Source organism: Stegodyphus dumicola, chromosome 3 (genome assembly GCF_044657685.1).
Source record: "Stegodyphus dumicola isolate Sdum_Otavi_A_Nest chromosome 3, ASM4465768v1".
Taxonomy (NCBI): domain Eukaryota; kingdom Metazoa; phylum Arthropoda; class Arachnida; order Araneae; family Eresidae; genus Stegodyphus; species Stegodyphus dumicola.
In genome coordinates, this window is record NC_140770.1 from 136005889 (window position 1) to 136024719 (window position 18831).

Genomic DNA, 18831 nt, shown 5'->3' on the forward strand with positions numbered 1-18831 from the left:
AACTTTTATTATTAGTATTTACTATTAGTATATTTTATTATTTTACTATTACTATATTTTATTATTAGTACTCTTTTGTTGTAAATATTATACTCATTATTAAAAATAAAACATAAATATCCCGTATGACAAAAAATGACTGAGGTAATTAATTTCAAAATTTGAGTTATTTGGTGTATGACGTTGACTTTTGTATATTTTTAAATTATGTAAAGAGATAGCACAGATAAGCTATTTAAAGAAACAACATGGATAAATACTAATTCAGAAGTCAAACATCAAAAATCAGCGTTATACCTACAAAATTTTCACAGGACTAGTTTCGATGGTTTTACCGAACCATCATCTTCAGCTGCAAAACCGCAAATGAACAAGATAGGAAATAATAATTAGATAAGATAAGAAAGCCTGGACAAGAATAAGCAAGTGGCGCCATCTGTTGGCGAAACCAGAACTAAAACATAATTTCTCTAAAAGCCGAAGGCAAATTTGGATTGGAATTAGGATCGTTAACTAGAACAGAAAGATTTTTATGAATGTGAAATGCCTCTAGAAAATCCAGTTCTCCAATGGAAGATGTTTATTGAATAATTTTGGCAGCAGAAAAATTGAAAGTGTGATTTAGTAGGCATATGTTAGAAAAAAGGAAACACAGAAGTCTTCTGTTGCTCAACATTGTTGGTCCGAAAATCACACTTTCAATTTTTCTGCTGCCAAAATTATTCAAAAGACATCTTCCATTGGAGAACTGGATTTTCTAGAGGCATTTCACATTCATAAAAATCTTTCTGTTCTAGTTAACGATCCCAATTCCAATCCAAATTTGCCTTCGGCTTTTAAAGAAATTATGTTTTAGTTCTGGTTTCGCCAACAGATAGCGCCACTTGCTTATTCTTGTCCAGGCTTTCTTATCTTATCTAATTATTATTTCCTATCTTGTTCATTTGCGGTTTTGCAGCTGAAGATGATGGTTCGGTAAAACCATCGAAACTAGTCCTGTGAAAATTTTGTAGGTATAACGCTGATTTTTGTTGTTTGACTTCTGAATTAGTATTTATTCGGCGTGTTGTTGTGTCTTAATTAACATGGATAAATACTAAACATGAAATGCTAAATTCTACATAATTAATTAGGTAGGTGGCATATTGAAAAGTCAAGAAAAGAACGTAAGTCAAAATTATTCGAAAATGAACTAGCAAGTCCTCACATCAAACTAAGTTTTATTTATTTATACAACTAAGCTAAGTTTTTAAATTTTATTTATAGATTATTTATTAACAGTGAAAGTTGATAATACCGTTATTTCAAACACCAAAAAACGATACGAACATTTGTTTTGTTTTTCAATAATCCGAATCCCACTTTCTTCTTTTTGCCACTTCTTGGTCACGTTTGTAGAGACATTAGGTATTTTTTGAAAGCAGGAGTGATGAAAAATGAGCAACGCCTTCGCCGGGAATCGAACCACAGACCTATGAAATACGCGCCCAGCGTGTAGACCACTACACCACAAAGACACGCTAGGAAGGTGAAAGAAATACGTTATAAAATCTTCAAATCATGGAAAAGGTGGAGCCAGGCTCTCGCGAAGGGAATATGCTCGCAATCTTATTTCTTTACTTTTCTTTAAATTTCCATTCGAAGTTAATAAAACCTAATCTTTTCAAATTTTTTAAATAAAATATTTAACGATTTTTAGTCAGTATTGGAAGGACTCAGATAACGAAAAAAACGCGGAAATTAGAATTTTCGAATGTTAATTCATCAAGGAATTCCTCTTTTTTAAAAACGTTATTGCATAAAATTTGCTGAGATGCTGGAAATATTCGTGGCGGGGGTCCACTGCTCTGTGTTCAAATATAAACTAAACTTTGCTCATTTTCAAAAAAGCTGCTGTATAAAACTTCCTGAGATCCTCTAGAGTTTCGTCGTATGGTTCTCTTTTTCATTGTTCTTTGTCTAAACCAGGGCTTCTTAAACTCTTTTCAGCCGAGAACCCTTTTTATCACTGAGATTTTTTCTCGACCCCAAGAACCCCATAATATTTACGAAAATTTTGTATGACCCCATAAGCATTGCGCAAATCCGACACACGCGTGTGTGAAACTGTCAATTCTTGCACTTGTACTGTAATATACTATTGCAGTGCAAGATTTTGTGCTGTGTACTTTTAAGTTACAGTTGAAGCTGAAGAACCGTAAGAACTGATCAGCGAATAATCGCTTGAGTTCGTATAACCCGCAATAAGGGTGAAATTATCCTTTATTATTCCAATAAAGCTTAACAGAACTTCGTCTTGGAGTTTTACAATAAAGCCGCCACTCGGGCTTGAACTTAGGAAACTAAGAACTAAACTAATGTTAACTAAAAAGATATAGCCGAAGCTATCAAAATTCTAACAGAGTTGGTCCCTCAATTCTAAATAACGGCGAATCTATCAAGGGCCTAAGTACGGCCGAGCGTAATAATAGCTTAAGAGAGAGTAGCTAAAAAGGCGGACGCGTGCTAACCAGAAACGCTGGTTCTCTCTAACGAAGTCACTAGAACGTCACGGTTAAATACTTCTCCTCATTTGCATTCAAACCCGATCCTAAAACTACGTTCTGGCCGGAAGTTGTAAGTTGAAATTTAGGAAGACGGGAAAGGAACTTCAAGTGCTAATCAAGTGCAAAATTTAACTGTGAGATACATTAACATAATCCTTATATGTCATGTTATGTTGAAGTTAGGGGGCCGATAGAACACTGTGAAAATTTTAAATAAGTAGCAGACGAAATGACAGTGTCACGTGCAAAGTAAGTAAAATTAGCGTTTCTATTATAAAACAAATCACGTCGAAACTTTTTTCTTTGTCTGTATTGTCTTATTATCTTTATCTATTTTCAGATACATTGTTTAAAAATATTTGATAATTGTAAAATTATTATAATAAGTTAAAGAAATATCAAAACTGCCAAATTTTTCGGCGACCCCCTGCTGCAGGTCCCGCGACTCCCCTGGGTGTCCCGACCTGCAGTTTAAGAAACGCTGGTGTAAACTATCATTAATTATGGGTTTTATTTTGCTCGCTTTTAAAAAAGCTATTGCATGAAACTTGCTGAGATGAAAAAGATCTCCGCAGAATGGTCAGAATGGGTCTCTTTTCCGTTGCTGTGTATCCAAGTATCATTAATTAGGGATTTTATTTTGTTTGCAAAGAATATACACATTTGACAACAGTTTTAAAATTTGGTAAAAACTGTTATGCACTATTTCACCATACACAAATTGTAAACATTATTATAAAAAAATTTACCATGCAAAAAATTCAATAGGCATGTGATAAGTAACAGGGGTTCACAAACCTATGTCCGTGGGCGCCCGCCCTCGGGCATAGGCGCAACCTATGGCGTCCGCCGATCGCTTAACGTGTGCTCGCTGATGTGCGATCGCAATAAAAATGTGTTAATTTTCAATAAAATTCTATGTGAAAGTTTTTTGATTGTTAATGAAATAGAAATTGCGTTCAGCAGAAAGCGAAATGCAATGGATCTCTTTTTATGGGCGTGTATTATTAATTCTATTCAACCATAAATTCACCTTGAAAACGTAAATGGTGCCCGCCATCTAACAGATATTCTAGAATGTGCTCTTAGGGACAAAAATGTTGGAGACTCCTGATCTATGCAGTATTATATCTGTGCACAAATCTGTAATACGCATATTTTTAAACAATTTGAACAAAAACAGAAACAAAAATATTTATTTGAGTCCTGTCTTCTCTTAACGTAGCAGACGCATATGCATAAATTTGTTTTTTCTAAATTTAGAATAAACTTTTTTTTTAGATTTCAGTTCATTCCATTAAGAAACACACAATTGCAATATTCCGAAGCAAATAATATAATCAAGTGCAGAACTGGAGCGTTAAAAATTAATTTTCGGGGAAATGTAATCTCATCTTTTGAAGAGAAGACCTTCACAAATGAGACAGAAGGGAGATTAAATTACTTCTGAAATGAAATGAGTTATGGGAACACGATCAATACGATTATTTTTTCTGTCCTTAACGAGTTTTATCGAGATCCAGAGAATTGAAGAAATAGCAGACATCCACGAAAGGTTTTAATTTCAGACGCAGAGAAAATATTTGAGATGCAAGATTTAAAAAAAATTAATGGATCGTAATAATTTAAAGCAAACTTTTCTAAAAGCGATAAAAAAAATTACTGACATATTTTTAGATTTGAGTGTGCAGCGTTCATGTGAGATAATGGGAATTAATTTACGTGATTCATGTTCTTACTTTCGTTTTTTGTGTTCTGGAGTTAAACTGTAAGAAGTTATAGAGAAAAGGATTTGGAAAAAAAAAATTCCTGAAATTCATTTATTTGACTTAATTAAAATGCTACCGAAGGAACAGAAATAAAAGAAAACTTACTGAAATTTCAAATAGAAGGCTTTAATCTATTACAGCGAATAACCTCAGTTTATACCTAAAACACCAAAAGAAAATCTAAATTCAAGTTAGTAAATTAAATCTAAATACAAACTATACATTGTATATTTAAGAGCATGTTTAGTTAGATTATTTTGAAGCAGGAGATGCGAAAAATGGGCAATGATCTCGCAGGCCTCGAATCTGGACCTCTCCAATACGCGCCGAGGGTGATACCGTTACACAGCGAAGGCATGTTGGAAGGAGGGGGAAAATACCTTATATACTCACCCTTTTAAAGGGCGCCTTAGGATTAGGGAAATCCTAGTGGTCCAAATCCTAGTGGTGACGAATTATTGACCACCACTATTTAGTTCGTGCGCCACTATAGAGTCATTAGGTTATTCTGAAAATGGAGTACTTGAAAATCAGCAATGCTCTCGCCGGGACTAAAACCTAGATGCCTGGAATACGCGCCGAGTGTGATATCGTTACACCACTAAGGCATGCTGGAAGGATGAAGAAAATACCTCGAACCTATGTTAAATAGAAAAATAATTATGTTTGTTGTTTTAATACCATTTAACTTTGGACTTTGACTGATGGTGCCGGACAAAAATATCATAATCAAAAATCAAATATCAAATAATTCACATTCAATAACTATTTCATAATATTCATATATCATTTCGACATTCTTATAAATATTCGTATAGTAAATCTATCAATCAATCAAATCAATCAATCGTATATCATATCTATCAATCAATCATATATCATATCTATCAATCAATCGTATAGTGGTATAGTACAATTTAACTTTTAGGTTTGCGTTGTGAGTAACCTATGTAAAGGGAAAATCAGTAACTCCATGTTTCTTAAACAATCGTATAGTGGTATAGTACAATTTAACTTTTTAGGTTTGCGTTGTGAGTAACCTATGTAAAGGGAAAATCAATAACTCCAAATTCAAGTAAACTCCCTGTTTCTTAAAAGCCCCCCGGCTCAAACAAATGGAGGGACATGACAGACCACAGAAACTACACTAAATTAAACAAATGAAACATAAAATACATATCAAACACATTTATTAATTTCTAGAATATTCAAACATATGATAACTAGGTAAACTGATCAGTCCCCTACAAATTAACCTTAAGATGTAAATTAACATATATATCATTTTAAATCTTATACTCATGTTAGGTGTACTAAATTTTTTTTAACATTACATAACTCACAATTTAGGCGGTTGTACCGTATATTAATATAGTATCATTACTCGGTTACAATTTAAATACAAAAGACAGAAAAAAAAATTCACTCACAGGGTGAAGTTCATACATTCAACTCCTATGCCACCATCGACTGATTAATATGGAGTGCTGATAGTTCAACAGATCGTCCTACTCATTGCGTTGACCATTCGAAGAGATCGAGAATGCCATCATCGACGGATTAATACGGAGTTTTAGAGAGTTCAACAGATCGTCCCGCGTCCAAAATTTACTCGAGCACCACATTATTCCTGCTGTCCTTTATTCACAAAATCATCGTTAATGGAGGCAGACAGTTCTTGCGAATTTTAAAGATGACTTGGTTGCAACACCATTGAAGCTGTCCTTACAATAAATAAATTCCAGAGCATGGAATGATGAAAAAAAAATCGACGCAGCTGGCACAGGCAGAATAAACAGCAATGCACACCTTAGAAGGGTCCTACACGAGTCTCTTTCATTCTGGAAGCCCCGAAACTCACCATAAGCGTAGAGCACCTTTGGAACAAAATCTAATTAGGAAGTCAAAGCCGGTAAAAACAGGAATACCGCATCAGGATGTCAGGATCACCAAGAGAATCTGCCGAACAATTTTTGGGATAAGAGAAATCGAAATTCTTCTGCTGAGCTCTATGCCTTATGCCAACGCAAATTCTCGCCAGCTAAAAGCCGAGAGAAAAATCATACCCTCTGCCGGCTGTTCACGCGGCTCGCGAGAAGCAAGACCCGAAGGGTCAAGCCCCCGCTTTTTCTCCTCTTACTCTTCTTGAAAATCAGAATCAGAATTGAACTCTAGCCTGGTGCAAGCACCCAGGAAAACTCGGTTTCTCCGCCTCTGTGAGTTCATAGGCTTTCAAAAAAATCATAAAATTAAATCTTACCAATCCCGGAATTTTAAGTTATCTAAATTGAGAAAATGACACACCCATGACGAATCAAACACCAGAAAATCTGACAATGCAATCCGAAAAACATCTGCACTCACATAACGTGAGAAAAAAATAGACCCCCCAACTAACAAGTGAAACTAAGCTTTTACGAAAATCCAATTACCAGTCACCCCCACTGTCTTGAAGTAATAAAACTGCAAACTTACAAAGCGACAGGAAAGCAACTTCCGTTTCACACGCATGAGCTAAAAGGGCGACATTGTTTGTGAAACGGCCATAAACCAGATGTGTGTCCTCGCAACCGTCTCTCGCCTTTGTTACAATTCCCACTCAAGAATAATGAGTTAAATAAAACCTTAAGAGCTTAAGAATACTTTTTTTTTCCAGATTAAAATACACATGAATACAAATAAAAATATTAGAATAATAATAATATAAAACACATATTAATAATTTAAATTCGCTACATAACACCTAGATCTCTCGAATACGCGCCGAATGTTTTGTTGTAACACATAGTAACACCACTTTTTGATGTATATATATGATAAGTATCTCTTTATTGTCGTATATTGTATAGTAAACATACACCCGTACCGTACTACCCAAAGTACTTCTATGAACGAAACCTTTCAGAGACTGAAATATGCGTTTGTGGCAATCCGGGTGATCCAGACCATTATTTATTCCAATGCCGAATAACAGCAGACCATCATATCCGCCATCCCACAGCACCAGGAACAGACTTCAAACGCTTCCTGATAAAGCACCGGAAAATCCACAATAGTATCAAAAACATAATTGATACACTCCATCGTCACGGACTGGAACTGAGTGCGGAATCGTCACGGAAATGTGCATCATAACTGTTATAAGTGCTTTTTCTTCTCTAACACAAACGCCAGTTTTCCAATGGGGGTGCCTTTATAGTCATTGCAATAGATTATCTTAGTGTAGCAAAGATTTAGAACCTAGGCAATACGACCACAGTTATGCACATCAAAAATGGCATAACTGGAACCGGTGAACTCTACTCTAGGTATGAACTCTGACTCAATCCATGAATTTTTCATGAACTATCAATTTTATAAACCATCTATGAACTGCTAACTGTCCCAAATACATCCCATTAATATCACAATAACTTAACCAAGTTAATTATGTTTAATGTTTTTCCATTCAATTCTTTTTGTTTATTTGTGTACATATACTGATATTTATAGTTATATTTCACCATCAACTGTAATGTATGGTATTGTAATGCCATTGTCATCAGCAACTGTATCTTTCGGCCCACAAGTTCTCTATGCCTTAATGATAACGTTTCAATTAACACCGATGCGTGGCGTAAGTACACCCTGTGGAGGTGTTCTTCTTAAGACGGTTAGTGTGAAGGAGAGCGACACCAGTTCTACCAATGCGATGTGTTGGTGCTTCCCACACTTAGACCTGTCCTGTCCTGTATAATAAACATTGGTATTGTAAGAATCCGCAGTACGTCCGCCTCCCATCATCAGCCCCTGTCTGGCAATGTTGTTTTTCTGGACAGGTGCCCAAATAATCAGTGAAAGCCACGCGAGTGTCCCTGCTCTCACCTGTTACTTGTGCCATCGTTACAGCATCATGAAGCATGCTGAAAGGAGGTAGAAAATACCTTATAGTTTGTAATAAGTAAATTTTCCAGTTAAAGTTGAATGAAATCTGTCTCTGTTCCCTTTAAAATACGCATATTTATACGCCAATCTCAAAGCGTGTATCATAATTGATATGCTTTCTGTAAGTCTCTTGATAGGAATAGGCAAAAGCGCCTTTCACAGATCATCGTACATGGAGGACGTCTTCGACATGTCATCTTACATGGAGGACGACTGATCTGATCCTCTGATTCATCATGGATGGAAAGTGAAGATTTCCATTTGATTCCTGGACTGATTTAATAATCTGATTCCATACTCTGATTCCCCGTTGATGGTAATATATCATAACTGATGCACTTCGTGTAAGTCTTTTAATCGAATGCCAAGTGCCTTCTGTAGATCGATTTAAATGCAGGGCTGTGGAGTCGGTAGGCAAAATGACCGACTCCGACTCCTGGAATTTTAAACACTCCGGCTTTGACTCCGACTCAACTTCGACTCCCTCATATAAATATATGTAAACATACATGGATTACAGCTTATTTTTTAATATAAAAGAAGTAATAGATGCTACAGGGAAAATTGATGGTATAGCAAATTATTTATATTAATTAGCATTTATTATGAAATGGAAAAACTGGCATTAGTTATTTCTAAGAAATACTATAGCGTCGGCAAGATCTTTGTTGGAGGGTCATAGATCCGATCTGATAAACTTCAGAGCTGTGGAGAGTCTTTCCACATTAACTTGAGTAGGAGGAATAGCTTTTACTGTTAGGACTACTTCTTTTAACTTTTTAGGATAGACTTTTATAAGCTCTAAGAGAAATGTCTTCTAAGCGCAATCATATTTCTCTATTTCTTCAAAGGCTGTGTGGAAATCTTGTTTGTATTTTATCATTTTTGTATCTAAAGGCTCTTCGTTCTTTAATTTAAAGAACGCTTTCATTCGATTTGCCTTAGCCTTTTCAATATTATCCAAAAATATTTCTTACAATCTAATTCATCACCGGAAGAGAATGATAGAGACACAATATCAATGTCTGTAGTTTGTCTGTTCTGATTCGAATTCTCCAATAGTTCTGAGAATAATTTCATTCTTAATGAAAGTTCATAGATGGCTTTCTTTGCCTTTTTAATTTGTTCGACATTCAAGAAAATTCTGTGTTTCGTATCTACATATAATTAATCCAGCAAGATCTCATTGTCTAGCAAACTAGTTTCTCTTTTCTTCATTGAAGAATTGATTCCTTTTGCAGTAAACCATCCATTTCAGAAAGAACAACACCCCATTCTTCCATTCTCGGATTCGTCATTGGTTGTAAGTGAAACCCTTTGATTCATTCCGTTTGAATGTGGAATTGGCTTGATCTTATGATTTCTCATTAATGATAATTTACGTCCTCGGATTCCATTTGGTTTTGCGATTGATTTGATCCTTCAATTCCGGACTAAGGGAAAGCGAATAATTTTATTTTGATTCTGGGATTCATTTGATACTAGGATTCCTCACTTACTGTAGTACATCGTAATTGATAGTGTCCCAGTTAATTTTTTCATGGAAGTGTTCCAATTTCCTTTTACAAATCGACTTGAACGAATGGGTGCTTCGTAAGATTGATCGCATTTCGGTTTCCTGATCAACGGATATTGATGGATTCGATTTGATTTTCGAATTTAAATTCGGATTCCATTTGAATGTCGAATTGTTTTGATCCTCGGATTCCTCATCGTTGGACAGCAATAGGTGCCATTTGATTCTCGAATTTATTTGATCCCCAGATTCCTTGTTGATTGTAACGTGATATTAAAAATGGTCTCTCTGAAGTATTTTGATCGAATTATTCCAAGTACCTTTCACAGATCCAGCTCAATAATGAGAGTCTTCTTCATAAGGTTGATTTGATCATAGAATTCCTTAATAGAATGTGAAGTTTCCATTTTATTCTCAAATTGATTTGATCGTTGCATTTTGTTTTATTCTCGGGTTGATCCGATCTTGGAATTCCTCATTGATAGCAATCGAAGACTTCAGATTCCATGTGAATCTCTGGTTTGGTCCTCGGATTTCTCATCAATGGAAAGTGAGGGATTCCGTTTGGCTTTTGTATTGATTTGATTCTTGGTTGCATTACTTATAAATGAAGCCCTCGGAATCTGCTATACTGTGGGACTGATTTGATTCCCGGATGCCTCATTGATGGTAATTGAGGGCCTTCTTTTCTAATTGAATCTCAGACTGATTTTATCCTCGGATTTTTGATGGATAAAAAGAAAAGAATTGTGTTTGATTCTCGGATTGCTCATTGATTATTATGTATCATAACTGATATGGTCTCTGTAAATCTCTATGATCTTCTTCTTAAATATCGCTATGCTTCGAAGTAACAAATCTCATAATGAAGACGGGCGAGAGATGTCAACTAAAAACTCAAAAAATACAACGAAAACAAAGTTAATATTTTTTTTAATCTTATGAAGAAGATTTGCAATAAGAATGTGTTCATTTTGAGAGGAGATAGTTTATTCAGATAATCAAACCAATAACGTAGGGCTTCGAAAATGCGTTTTCCCTAATTTTTCAAAAGTCGCCCGATAATTTTAAGGCACCTTCGGAGACTTTTTTCCCATATCCCGCATTCTAATTGGGGTATTTTCACCATTGAAACCTTTTTAGAATTCAAAACTCTGCAACTCTATACAAGAAACTAATATTTTATATGCGAAAACATGCAGCCACACATTCAAGCGCATACAAAATAAACCCGAAAAGTATTCCGCTAAATTAAAAAATAAATAAGTAAAATAATACTTAATATCACAACACCGCGATCAAAAGAATTTAAATATCTACAGAAATTGACAAGACTATGCAACATTCAGCTCGACAGTGATTACTGAGACTTCATGCAAATACAGTTATATATAAATAGGACGGCAATGTAGCCATTAAGAAAAATTCTTAAAATTTTTGCTGTTGTGCTATGAAAAGCAACCTATCTCTTCCACTCTGCATTTACGACTTTTCTTTAGGCCCACGTATCATTTTTAATACAAATTTAAATATTCATCTCACGTTGTGAACATTATCGCATGCATTTATGATTTTAGAAACTGTGAATAATAAAGCTGAACAAAAAATATAAGATTAGAAATTAAGGAAAAAGAATGTTAATCTGTGTAAACTATACTAAAGGGGCATACTTTGAAATTAAATATCGAGCACGTATATTTAAATGTTGTTTAGGGGAATCTAATTTCAACAATTAAGTATTAAAATTTTCTAAATACAGTATTTCATCGTTCTTCCTTATGAATATTTTGACAATCAAGTATAAATACAACCATCAATAATATATCCAAGGTTCGTTTAACATACGTAATTATGTAATCCTTTTACTGTACCGTCTTGGAAAGAAAACATAAAGTTAAATAAACTCATAATCATAGCTACTAAATTATTCATTTTTAATGTTTAATCATTCAATTAATCATTTTACAAAGTACCCCAATAACATATTTAAGGTTTAAATAATCATACAAATACAACTTATCCTAATCCTCTGTTTCATTTAAAGCTGTCACGTCTCACTTTAATATAATTGGTCCATCCTAGTCTACTACAACTTTTTCCGTACCCATTATAAGTGATAAGTGACGGTGGACGTGGGCACTGTCCCTTTACCATAACGGTTAGTCCATACCCATTATAACAAGGTAGCAATTAAAATTAGGGGTCACATATATTTTCTATAGTGCCCTAAGAAAGACAGTAGGGTACTCTTCTTTTCTAGATTCGCCGTAGGAAATTCTCCGAGATACATCATACCCCGAGAAAATGTCTGTTTCGAAAACAGTATGTTTGTCTGTTCTTATGTTTTTATCATATTTCAAGGAACACGTAAACAATAAATTGCGCTCCAATCCTAGAAGTCTTTTTTTTATTATTATTATTTTTGCAAAACCGCCACCTCTTTATCTGCAGCATACATCGAAAGCGAAAAGGATCCTTTATTCACATCGCTTAACTTTTAACTGGCATCTACTGTACAACCCCTGCCCTGTCAAGTTTTTGACAATTAGAAATAACCTCGAAGACAGAAACCGTAGGAAGTCTCGTTTTCGTTGGTTAGCATCAAATGTATGAAACTTCTACGACCTTAAGTGTGCAAGGTTTATCCTACGTTGCTAACAGTTATTTTTAGTTAAAGCCACTGTCCAATCTTTCCTAATTTCAGCTTACAATTTCCTGCCAGAATGTGTTGCGTATAAATCTAAATGCAGGAGGAGAAAGTATTTAACATTATTTTTTAGTATTACTGACTCCGTTAGAGAGCCAGAGATTTTGACCAGTGAGCGTTCGCCTTTTAAGCTACTCTCTCTCTCTCTCTAAAGCTATTTCTACGCTCGGCCGTATTTCAGGCCCTTGATAGCTTCGCCGTTTAGGTAGCGTTAAGAGGCCAACTCTTGTAGAATCTTGATAGCTTCGGCTATATCTCTTTAGTTAACTTAAGCTTTATTTCTTAGTATTCCTGAGTTCAAGCCCAAGTAGAGGCTTTGATGTAAACTTCGAGAAGGAGTCAACTATTAAATTCTTATTTTGAGAAATAAAGGGCATTTAACCCTTCTTGAGTTCTGTTCTCTGCTACTGAACTAAAGCGATTATTCGCTTATCATTTCTCAAGGTTCCACACATTTATCTGTAATTTATAGGTTGGAACATTACAAGTGAATTATCACCATGTCTTGTAAAGCGCCACCGAGACTGAGAAAGAGTGTAAAGGACCCATTTATTTAACTCAAGTTAATGGAAGGCACCACTCTTGGCAACAAAATAGCTAGCATTTCTGGCTTAAAACAACCGTAATGAAATTGGCTTAAATAAATAACTGTAAGTTAGCCCAACGTCTACACAAACAGAGAAACGCGCAAGTCAACGTGACAAGCCTAATGGCGAGAATAACGCATAGCCGCAAAATACTACTCTCAAGAGCAACATGTTGCCTCTGCCTTGGAAATATGTTTTCCTCCGTAGATGGACTGGTGCAAGCGCTGCATACATTGGAAAAAACTGTTAATGTTGTTTAATATTAGATGAAATGCAAGAAAGCAAAATGAATTAGTATTTTAATATTTGATGTTCAATTTGTTTTCCCAAAGTGTTCGTTTTATCGCTTTGTGAACCTTATTATAATCGGGCGAAACTTGCAGACAATATCAGTTATTTTTTAATATTGTATAGGAAGCTAAGAAATCGTGTAATCAGTACATAATGCTGCCTGCTGAAAATAACAATTCTTGCTAAGTCTTCTCGAGTTTTCATTTTTGAGCGTGTTTGACACAGTGGTTACTGCTGATCACATTTCACAAAGAATTGATTTCTGCATGCCAAATATGTGCGATTTTGTTTTGTTTCTCACTGTAGTTCTTGGAAAATAGTTTTTTTATAATTAGTTGTATTTACAAACTATGACTTCTTCTACTGTTTTTTAAATACTCCAAAATTAAATGCCATTTATTTCTTTTTTAGGGCTTTTGTTGATAAAGTAAGATTGCTGAAAAGATTTGCCGGAGGTGCCAAAAGAGCAAAAGTCTAGAGAAATGCCCCATTTCGGCAAATCCAAAAGTGAAAAATATGAACTGAATCCCGCAGATAGAAATCGAGAAGGTTATGGTGCGTGTAGCACAGTTGATGACGAAGAGGATTATATACTCTCCAGAGATCAGCTGGTAAGTATTTATTGCTTTATGATGCATACAAATCTTGCATCAGATTTTAAATTCTTGGTCATTGCGTCGTGTAACAAGACCTGAATATTATTTGACGTTGTGCACTTGCAATAAAAAATTGCTTTTCAAGTTTCCTCTAATTCTGAAATCTCTACTTTTAAATTTCTTAAAAATATGAATACTATTTAAATAACTAGCCATTTGCTCGGCCAGCCGCCTAAAATAGTTATTATTAAAAAGAAAAAAAATCTGTTGTGGACACCAAGGCTTGCTTGGATGGCCTATTAAAATTATACACATTTTTGGCTGCGCTTCATTTAAATTTATTTCCTCTAATGGTTCTAATTTAATTAATCAGTCTCTCAAGGCAAGTTGAAAAATGTCACCAAAAGCTCGGAATTTTAAAATTAAGCATCCTGGTCAATTTTTGTCGTACGAGAGTCAAACTTCTTGTAATTTTGTTTTTTCATAACGAATATAAAGCACTTACCTTTAAAATGGTACCTTAAAGGTAAGTGCTAAGGTGAATTGATAGTAAATTGAAAAGTGAAAGACTTGGGAAAGATGATTAATATTGAACAACTGTGTTATTAAATTTTGAAATATTACAGCTATAAATCTTGATAACTAAAGTACAGAGTTAACTACAACACTAATAACACAAAATTATAATAATGATAATTAAATGTAAATGATATAATGATTAACAGAATTGTTATTATCAATATATGAAACAGTAAATGTAATAGTAATAAAAATTTTAACAATAATAGTACTAGTATTAAATAGGAATAAAACTAATGTCTGATAGTAAGGTTAGTGAAACTGTAAAGCGTTAAAAAAAATCGTATAATGCAGTAGAATCTGAATCTGTACAGACGTATGTGATATGTACTGACGTATGTCCATATGTACAACTCTTGGACCTAAGGACTATTGCCAAACAGGATTAGTGCCACCCCACCCACTGAACAATCTACCATGCTGCGACCCCACAGAGCAAGGGCAAACAAGGCAGTACCCATACGGTCGCTGCCGAGCTTTACTCTGTCTCGAGTGCCCTCAGGCCTTCTTGTGAAGTCTGTTATTATACCCCCGTGGTTGAGACTGCCTAGGTACAGATCCTAACCAGTACTTCCCAGGCATTCGCCTGAGTCAACCCCCGGGGAGGGGAAGAATTCCATATGTACTGACGTCACGCAAAACAATCGTCCAAATGGATTCGAGAGCGGTCAAAACGGATATTTTCTTTGAAATATGATACCGTAAATTTTTCGCAATTACAATACTTTTTCTACGTCTTAAAGGAAGTAAAAATGTATAATGATTTTAGTGGGTCAAACAAGTACAAATTAACGAGTACAGCTACTTAATTAGTAAGTCGTTCGGCTGGTACAGTGGCTAGTGACGCTATACTTATAAACCTGGATTCGAATCCCGGGTAACTTATTTCAGATGAGATATTTATTGTCTACTTATTTCAGTGAAGGCGTGGATTAGTAATCGTGTAGTGTCCGTGCGGTGAGGAAGCACTCAGAACGCACGGCGAGTGGAAAGTCCTTTCTAGAGGTAATTGAAGAGGTATGAGAGACTTTCGAAGTGCCCTCCAGGTATTCTTCTTCAAAATTCTGCGGAGCTGCACAGTTGCTTAAATGCGGTTTGCTTATGCTTATTTAGCCTGATGGCTTCTATAAGCTCTGTTCATCTAATCCCTTAGGCGATCAGATTGTTAACTATCATCTCTAAATCCCAGCCGGGAAGTCGGGGAGAGGGAGGAAGGAGGGTCCATCGGCCATGAAAAAGCAAATCCTATCATTCGGAAAACACATGACACTCCCTTAATAGACAAGCGTAATACATATGTTTAAATAAAATACATATGTACAATTTCAGAGAAAAGCAATATCAATGAGAAGAAATTCAAATGACACAAAAATCAGGAAAATTCGAATTTTTGAGTCGCGATTCTTTCTTAATATTAGTGGAATTTGAAGGTTCAAACGCCTTCCTGAAAGCATAAAATTCTGTACTAAATGGAACGTCTGATTCCAATTCTAAAATGAGTTTATATCCGATATCGTATTTCTTGGACGTACGGTGTCTCCCTTTTTTTTAAATATAAATCTTTTGATGTACATTTTTTGTTCCTTGTATAACGTTGAAATAACAAATGTTGAATTTTTTATTCTTAGAACATTCTACTTTTTATTTTTTTCTAACCACGTGCATTTTTTCTCATTTTTTTTAAAAAAAAATTATTTATGTATTTCAGAAAAGGGAAAAAAATCAGGGGCACAAGCTTCAAAAGTGTTATGCCATTTCTCTTATTTCCTCTTCTTTCCCCTCCCCGTTACTTTTTTTAACGGGTAACCTAGAAATCTAATTTATATTTCATCGTTCAGAAATTCCCAGTGCTACATTCTTCAGCTTTCCTCTTTGAATTCCTGCGTTTTTCAGAACAGAGTTATTTCATCGCTTTTTATGATGTAGATCGTTCTTTCTCGGCGATGGAATTTTCTTTCAGAGATTTCATAGACATCAATATGCATGCAAGAAAAGGCCTTTTCCTTTTGCAAGTTGAACTTTATTATTCAAAACGGCAATAGGAGATTTTTTTTAAGATGCTAATAAATTCCAGACTGAAAATCAGGAACCTATTAAAAACAGCCCTTTTCTGACAAACAAGAATGATCGGAATATAAGGAAATAAGGAAACAGAAATTTACACAGTGATGAAATCCGTAGCAAATTGCTTCTCTGCTATGTCGGCGAAATTCTTGTTGTCACTTTCAGTAATCGTTAACAAGTAGAGCTTTCGAATTTCTTAAAATAAAAATTGTGAAAATGATTTTATTGTTAATTTTTTTAATTTAGAGTCATATGCAAGTGATTCAGAGAAAAAATAGCTGTTGCTTGAAAAATGAAGATTTTCTTTGAAATTAGCTGCAGAATCATATCTCTCTTCTAAATCCATTTTGTAGTTGGTGTTGGGAAAAAGTCCTTTATTCTGTTCATACGTACCGATTTCACGTAAAAAACATTCAAATGCATTGGAGAGCGATCACAATGGATATTTTCGTTGAAATGTGATACCCCATTGCAGGGCTTCTTAAACATTTTTCAGTCGCGACCCCTTTTTATCACTGAGATGTTTTCGCGACTTCAACACCCCATAATATTTACGAAAATTTTAGGAGACCCCGTAAGCATTGCGCAAATCCGACACACGCGTGAGTGAAGCTACCAATTTTTAACTTGTACTGTAATATACTATTGCAGTTTTAGGTCATTAACTTTAATTTCTAATTTTAAGACATAGAACAATGTGAAAATTTTAAATAAGTAACACTCGAAATGACAGCGTCACATGCAAAGGAAGTAAAATGAACGTTTATATTATAAAAAGAATGCGTCGAAATGTTTTCGCTTTTTGACCTTATGCAACAACTCTTCGGCTCAGTACTTTCAAAATTGGTGTTAGAGATGATTTAGTAAGCTCTAGTGATCATCAAATAATAACATTTACGTTTAATAAACAAGTCTCTAACTTTTCAAAATTTAGATTCAAGACAATTTCAGGCAATATTAACAAATTTATAAATCAGTTAGCTCCTTCGGTTGAAACTCTTTGCCATCAATTCGACTCAGCTTTCACTAAAGGTGACTTAAATAAAGTGTACAATAGTCTCATAGCTGATATCACCACTGCTTGTAAGCGCAGTTTTAAATTTAAACACCTCAAACCACATCAGCAGGTCGCATGGTGGACACCAGAGTTACAACAACTTCGACGAAATTTAAGACGCCTAAGACGACAAGCTCAGGGGGAGAGAACTTCACCTCTGCGGCAACAGCTTTTAGTTAAATATAAAAAAGAACAAGCTCACTTTAAGCGTAAAATACTGCAGGCAAAACGAGACTCTTGGAAGAAATGTTGCCTCAACCTATCAGTGCGTTTTGGCACAATCTATAAAATTGCGACTGATAGCGTTTTTCATCCTCTCTCAATTCCAGCTTCAGTTTTGCCAGCAGCCTTCATTCAGAAATAAATTACAAAATACCTCTTAGCCAAAATCTTTGAAGAGGATTCTATAGATGATGATACATCACAGCAAGTAGACATCCGACGTAATTTTGAGAATTATACTTTTACATCAAAGCAGACAGATTCACCTCTACCAACAAAAAGTGAAATGAGTCTCATAGTTAAAGATCTGAACATTCGCAAAGCACCTGGACCTGATGGTGTGGATAATCAAATCATTAGAATCATCTTCAATAATTTTCCAGCTCTGTTAATAGCTTTTTTTCATGCCTTTTGGCGTCTCAAGCATTTTACTCAAGGTACTAAGATAGCTGAGGTAGCACTGTTTTTGAAAAAAGAAAAAGATCCTGCATTACCAACATCTTATAGACTATTTGTTTGTTACCAGCTCTTGGAAAAGTACTAGAGAAAGCAATTTTAATACGGCTACAGTACTTCCTCGCTAAACATAACCTACTATTTAACAAACAATATGGCTTCACCAAGAATAAATCTACGGAACATGCCTTACATGATCTTCTAGCAACAATTCAAACAAACAGGCAATATAATAATCATAATTTAATCATTTCGCTTGACATACAGGCTGCCTTTGATAAACTTTGGTGGCCTGATGTTATTCAGGCACTGAAGAAATTAAATTGCCCAGTTTACTTGATTGACTTTCTTCGGGACTATCTCTCTGACAGAGCAGTTCAAATTACAGATGCAGCAGGTATTACAATCCATAGGGTTACTAAGGGATGCCCGCAGAACTCCTGTTTGGGGGCCTCTGCTGTGGCTGCTTGTAGCCGACTCACTCTTCACAGATTTGATGGATCATACAGACATAAAG

The 18831-nt window shown here is 35.1% G+C and overlaps 1 protein-coding gene across 3 annotated transcripts in view; it reads left to right on the forward strand.

Annotated features, from left to right (window-relative positions):
* LOC118183632 (anoctamin-7-like) overlaps nt 1-18831 on the forward strand; it is a 383713-nt gene that overhangs the window by 113236 nt on the left and 251646 nt on the right. For all 3 annotated transcript variants that reach the window (XM_035353229.2, XM_035353228.2, XM_085813343.1), the window contains one exon: nt 13752-13951. In XM_035353229.2, coding sequence (XP_035209120.1) covers nt 13823-13951 — 129 coding nt within the window. In that variant the 5' untranslated portion in view covers nt 13752-13822. The remainder of the gene's footprint in view (nt 1-13751; nt 13952-18831) is intronic.